Here is a 7,144-nt window from a genome sequence, read left to right as displayed (position 1 = left end):
GTGCAGGTAGGAGGCGGGGCAGGGGGGGAGGGGTGTTGTAATGAAAGAAGTCCCAGTGCGCATGGGGATAGATAAATTCATCTTCTTAGTTGATCTTAATATTTTATATATGGAGAAAGTTATAGAGATAACAATTATTTTTGGAGGATCATTTATTGCAACTGACAAGGTGAATATTGACTTACAAAGAGAAGAATTGACTATTAGAACATAATATCAATAATTGAATTTTTAAATCTATAATTATATTCCCATCCATATTTATCACCATGAAAAGTGTTGTAAATTGAACATAGAATAGTTACAGGAAAGATTAAATAATTAGAAAGAGAGTGAGAAATTAAATATATTAAAAAGAGAAAATAAATAGGGATCGCCAATGGATAACATAGGAAAGTCTCTAGGGAATCAAGAATATTGGAAAATTGGTATTAGAAATTAGAAAGATAATTTGATCATGGAGAAACACTTAGGCATAATTTGACATTGTTAAATTGATGACATAAAACTAAATGCTAATTATGTGGTAACCCAAGTGTTATTTTTTGGTTTGATTGTATGTTTACTTTGTTGTACGATATATGTGTGTGTTTTTGTTAGGCTAAGATTTTAAACTAAGCATATTTTCTTGGAGACAACCCACACTTAACTTGTGTTGGCTTAATTTGATTGATTACTGATGTGATTGACCGTATGTTGTGTGCAACATGACACTCTATGAGAAATTAGACTAATTGCAGAATTTAGCTGTAGTAGACACTGAGCTTTATTCTAAATGATACAGTGTATTTTTTTATTTATAAAAATTTATTGTTGAAGATGGAGAATCTTGATTTTATGTTTCTTATGCTTTTATTTTCCTGATGCTATTTATTGATGTTTTGTGGATGTTTATGTTTATGTTCACGTGATATATGTGATTGTTATGTGAATAACATGCTATGTAGCTATGGTGTTTACTTGAATTCTTATTATGTCTATTTCATACTATTAATTCTTCATTGTTATACCTTTACATTTATGTTCTACCCTATATTTTTTCTTTCCCAATTTTGTTTTATTTTCTTGTGATCAATGTAAAATGAGTCTGGGAGAGTATAAAAATTTATGCCATAAGCTAAGAGTAAAAATTTAAAATTTAGAATTTTGTATACATGATATGTAAAATTAGAATTCAATGTGATTTAACAATAAATAAATAAAATAAGTAAAAATGGCATGAACCTTCAGCAAGTATTAAAAAGTATCGTTAACTCGCTAATAACTGTCTTCTAACTATAGTTAGTCACTCACTTATATAATGATTCTTAAATACTTAGACTATAGTTCACTATATATAAACTTGATGCATCAAATATATAAAATTCAATAGCTAATCAATCTAAGTAATTTAATACTAGTTAAATATCTTGAATTATAGACTTTTGATTTAAGTTATGAAGCAATTGGGAATTTGATTTAAAAAAGAAATGGTATTCAAATTCATAAAGGAAAAGCTTAACCATATATATTAATCATTTGTAAAAGAAAAGAAAAAGAAAAATAAAAAAAAAAGAAAAGGTTTAAGTTTACAAAATAAAAATTCATGAGCCTTAGAGGAGAAGCTTAAGGTTAAGCTTTAGTTTAAAAATTAATACCAATCACTCTTTCTAAATGTGAAAGAAAACACATGCCTCCTTAATAATAAAATTTGATTGATAAGCCTGATTGAATTATATATATATAATTTTTATACTTTTTCGGGGTATATGTGTTCCTATATGCAATACACATGTTAGTCAGTAAGGGGAGCATATGGAGCCAAAATTCATGTAAATCACTACTCGGCACCTCGATGCCCGTGTATGGCGCTTAAGCCAACTCAAATTGTTGCCAACATATCGAAAGGAAGGAAAGTTGACATATCAATAGAGATTATCTAATATGTTAATTAAATTTCTTAGCGCATTAATAATAATACGATCCATGTTAAGAAAGTTCTCTTTATGTCAAATGGTATTGTCATATGAGTTGTCCACAAATAAAATATTTTTCTTAACCATAACGAGCGACATATATATTTTCAAGAGGCATGGTAGTGGTTTGTGTGTGTGTGTGTGTATTTGTGTGTGTATATATGTGTGTGTGAGTGTGTGTGAGTGTGTGTGTAACCTCAAAGAACCTGATATGTTGGTCCAGTTGGATCCGCCAACCTATAAAAATAATTTACAAGGCTGGCTGTGATAGGTCTACCTAAACCCACTAATCTGTTGGGCGAGAATGCGTCTTAATTCAGATCATACCCACTCAAAAGCCTAATTGCTACCATCTCATCGTCAATTTAACATAGACGTAGAAGTTGGCTTCGATAGTTCATTAAATTACCTCAGGTCAACGAGTACTCGTAGTGGCTAAGGAATTAGCTGATTAAAAAACAAAAACTCAATAAATTACCCTAATCTTATTTATGACCCTTCGACATGGGCCAATTCTAACTTCAAACATCTGAGAGATTATTGCGTGCGGACACCGCATGCATCTCTGCATGCGGTGTCCGATCCTGATCGTAGATCACGGTTATCTACGGCCATGATTATTTCTGTTTTTTTATATAAAAAAAAAAATTTCGGTGGGGCCCACCGAAATACATTGCGACCGTAGATCAGGTGATCTACGGTCCGGATCGGGCACCGCACGCAAGCTGCGTGCGGTGCTTGATCTGTATGGAATAATTTTTCCAAACATCTTGCGGACTCTCCGACTTATGTTATTGATCAGATATCAAGAGTGTTACATAATAACTTAATTATTTGAGGTATTGTGGCTCTGCATGTGTCATAATATACATTTTGGTATTGAGCATCATAACTTAAATTTAATCATCCAAATTTTTTATAACATATATTAAAATATTACCATTTAAATCTTTAAAAAATAAAATATATCTTTTTCATGGGTAAAATGATATGCAGGTAAAAATTGAAATTTAGATTTTAAATTTGTAAATACTTGGAACTAAGTGCTATTTATTAAAGTTTTTTTTTAGCTTCTTTTGTTATAGATATTGGTACTGCAGCTTCCTCCCTCTCAAAATTTCCACTCCTTCCACCAACCCCCACCTTCCCCATCCCGACCGGACCTCCCAGCAAATGGCCTCGCCGCTCAAATGCTCCACCGTACTTACTTGCAAAGGTGCTTGCTCCTCAACTGCCATTTTTATAGCTTTCCCGTTTTGATTTTCGAAATCCCTTGTCATTCTAACACCTTCTTCGTGTTCTTTCGAAGCCGCGGTGGCATGGGGGCCAGGCGAGCCCCTTACGTTGGAAGAGGTGGAGGTCGATCCTCCCCGGGCGATGGAGTTACGGATCAAGGTCGTATGCTCCTCTCTTTGCCGCAGCGATGTCACCCAGTGGGAATCGAAGGTTTGTCGGATCGCCCTGTTAAACTTACACTCTCTTGGAATTGAGAACTTTTTAGGATTTGATAAAAGTTAGAAATTTATGAATGAAGCCGCACTTCTATTTATCATTTTTTCTTAGCTTAATATAAATTCAAAATACTTCACCCCTATTTATACTGGTAACACCTCCTAAATTAATGACTAGTATTGTGTCACTACAATTCTAATCTAATGGTTACAAATGACTTCTTATAATTCTATTTATAATTCCATATCTACCACACATTCTAGACAACTCTATGAATTACTCTAGAATAAGCTTCTAGATGAGACTTTTCTAGAACATGCTTATAGAAATTAGACTCTTATTGGGCTTTATTTAAACAACTAAGACCCGAAAATTAAAAATCAAGTTTTTATTTCAACACTCCATCTTAAACTTGATTTTGTAACTCTAAGTAAACTTCTCATTTTAATAAAGTCTTCACTCTTAAGTGACTCGGTAAAAATATCTACAACTTGATCTTAAGATTTCACGTACTGCACTCGTATCTCTTTTGTTTTATGCATTCTCTGATTTAGTGATGATGCATATCAATGTGTTTGCTTCTATCGTGGAAAACTGAATTCTTTACTAGTGCTATTGCAGACTTGTTATCGATATAAATCTTAATCGCCTCTTCTTGTGGTAAACTTAATTCCTTTAATAAGTTTCGAAGCCAAATTGCATAATAAACATATGAGGTTGCAGTTACGTACTCTGCTTCGTTAGTAAAAAGAGTGACAATTGGTTGTTTCTTTGACATCCAAGTGAAAGCAGCGTCTCCTATGAAGAACACGAACCCTATAGTGCTCTTTCGATCATCCATGTCTTAAGCCCAATCGCTATCGTTATATCCTACAAGCTTGAAATTGTTAGATGATGAGTAAAGTAAACCAAAACGAATTGTGTCTTTGATATAACGCATGATTAGCGGTCTTCAGGTGGGAGCAGTCGGAGTCTCCATGTAGTGACTGACAAATCCAACAACATAAAAAATATCAGGCCTTATGCATGTTAAGTAGCACAAACTTCCAACCAACTCTTAAAAACCGTTGGATCAATTCTTTTTCTTTCATCATACTTTGATAGCTTGACTCCACATTCTACAGGGGTATTCATAAGCCGACTATTATCCATCTTGAACTTCTTTAATATCTTCATTGCATAACTTTCTTTAGAGATGAAAATCTCATCTTCCGTTTGCTTGACTTCAATGCTTTGATTTTTTTCATCAATTGCATATTTCTACTTCTTGTTTTGTATGATTTCTTGGAAATTCATGGGCTCACAGTCGGCAAAGAGACAAAAGAGAGTAAGATTATATTGATTCTTAGTTACCTCATAAAGATCTTGTAATCTTCTAAAGCGTGGTACTCTTTCACTTAAATTTGTTCTTGAAGTTGATGACGATGAGTCACTTTGATTACTTGTAGTCAATGTTTTTTGTGGAGTAGTAGACTCGTCTCTTGCTTGCTCGATCCTTGGCTGCTCTGTGCCTTCTTCTTGAAAGTATGAGAAAAAGTTGTAGTTCTCATCATGTTGTCCTCAGTCTCATTCTTCTCCTTCATCGAATATGACATCTCTGCTGATGATTGTCTTCCCTATATTTGGATTGTATAGCTTGTAGTCTTTCGAGTTGATGTAGTTGTTGTCGTAACCATTGAAAATGAACTTCTCGCTCTTGTCATCTAGCTTACTTTTTTTCTCATCGGGTATGTGTACATGAGTTATGCATAAAAAAACTAATAGATGAGAGATGTCGGGCTTCTTTCCACTCCATGATTCTTGTGGTGTCTTTCCGAACACACTTTTTGTTGGTGATTAGCCAAATAAACAACGCATGCAACCGCTTCTACTCAAAACTCTTTCGACAATCTCTTTTTGTTGGTGATCAGTTAGTAAAATAAACAGCACATGCAACCACATACTCAAAACTCCTTCGACAATCTCTTGTTTTTTAACATGCTCTTTGTCATGTCAATGATGATTTTATTCTTCCTTTTCGCTACTTCATTTTGTTGGGGGAATCTTGGAACAGTTAGAAGTCGACTTATTTAGTTGACTTCACAGAATTTTTGAAATTCTTTTGAAGTGAATTCTCCTTCTCGAGCAGAACACATAGCTTTGTTCTTTATACCACTCTCTTTTTCTACATTGTCTTAAACTTGAATATTCCAAAAACCTCTGATTTTTGTTTTAAAAAATACACTCATGTTTTTTCGTGAAAAATCATCTATAAAGAGAAGAAAATAGTTGCTCTTATCGAGTGAGCTTGACTTTATTGGTCTGCAAACATCTGTATGTATGAGCTCAAAAGGCTTTTGGGCTCTTGAACTTGACTTCCTTGGAAAACTTTTCCTGAAATATTTTTCGAGTAAATATTCTTCAAATAATTGATCAAGGTGGTTGATGCAAGATAATCCTCTCACCATCTATTTCTTTGAAAGCAATTCGAGTCATTCGAAGTTGAGATGACCAAATCGAAGATGTCGGAGCCAAGAAACATCTTTATAACAGGTCTTGAGACATTTGACAATATCGTTTTGAAAGTTGAGCAAGAACATTCTATTTTTAGACATTGACATCTTATTAATCAAGTTACCAATATTGTCTTTTAAGAAGAGAGTTTTTTCTTTCAAATGAATATCATATCTTTTCTCCAAGAGTTGCCCCAAACTCAAGATGTTTCTCTTCTTATTCGACATAAAGTAAACACTAGAAATAAATTGATGCTTCCCATTTTTCTCGCGGATGAGAATGTTACCTTTGTCTTTCATCTCTAAGAACATGCTTAGCCTCCCACACATATGATTGCTTGCACTGATGTCCAGGTACCATGTACTATCTTCACATCTTTCATTATCCTTGTATGCCAACAATAAAGTGTATATTCTTTTCTATTTTCTTCTATGTAGTTGACCCTTTCATTAACTTTGTTCTTAGGTGCTCTATATTCTTTTGCATAATGCCCTGCCCTAGCTTATTACAATTATAACACTTGACATTTATCATACCTCGAGTTTGAACACCCTCTACCACGTCCTCTTGTAGAGCTTTCTCCTTTTGTATAGTTATTATTTGTATCCCATCCTTGCTTGCTAGCATGACCTCGTTTTTGTTTTCTACCACGTCCTCTTCTAGAGCTTTCTCCTTTCTCATATTTATTGTTGGTACCCCATCCTTACTTGCTAGCATGACCTCGTCCTTGTCTACTACCTCTTCCATGTTGGCTTCTAATATTGAAGCTTTCATCTTTCTGAGTTGGTTGGAGATCCGTCTTGAGGAGTTGTTCGACAATCTCTTCATTCTTCTTCTTTTCTTCATGAGTTTGCAATGAACTCAGAAGTTACTCTATCGTCATGACTTGTAAATCCTTGGGCTATTTGATAATTGTTGTGATACTATCAAATTTTGAATCTAACAATCGAAGAATCTTTTCTATTATAGCCACATCTTCTAACTTCTCAACATTTCTTTTTAGTTGATTTTTAGTTGATTGGAAATGGTAATGGAAATGGTAATGTCCCTAGAAAAGTAATCGGAGACCCAACTCGCTTTCTTTCATATACAAAACATCAAATTAACTTCTTATAATTTGAAGTCGTTTCTTTTTAATCTTCTCTTCTCCCTTATACGAGACCTCGAGCTTCTCCCATGCTAGTTTGACCGAAGTAGCACTTAAGATCTTCTCAAAATTATCTTCATCTAAAACTTGATAAATG

General features: G+C 33.9%; 1 protein-coding gene across 1 annotated transcript in view; it reads left to right on the top strand.

The window, feature by feature from the left end:
• The first annotated feature begins 3,050 nt into the window (after positions 1-3,050).
• The window catches only part of LOC110030294 (alcohol dehydrogenase-like 6), a 40,465-nt gene continuing 36,371 nt past the window's right edge, over positions 3,051-7,144 (top strand). The window contains exons 1-2 of the mRNA XM_020732939.1: positions 3,051-3,171; positions 3,265-3,401. Coding sequence (XP_020588598.1) covers positions 3,129-3,171; positions 3,265-3,401 — 180 coding nt within the window. The 5' untranslated portion in view covers positions 3,051-3,128. The remainder of the gene's footprint in view (positions 3,172-3,264; positions 3,402-7,144) is intronic.

The sequence above is a fragment of the Phalaenopsis equestris genome, unplaced genomic scaffold (assembly GCF_001263595.1).
Source record: "Phalaenopsis equestris unplaced genomic scaffold, ASM126359v1 Scaffold000002, whole genome shotgun sequence".
NCBI lineage: Eukaryota > Viridiplantae > Streptophyta > Magnoliopsida > Asparagales > Orchidaceae > Phalaenopsis > Phalaenopsis equestris.
The sequence above is the reverse complement of the archived record's forward strand: the minus strand, read 5'-3'. Positions and strand labels throughout refer to the sequence as shown.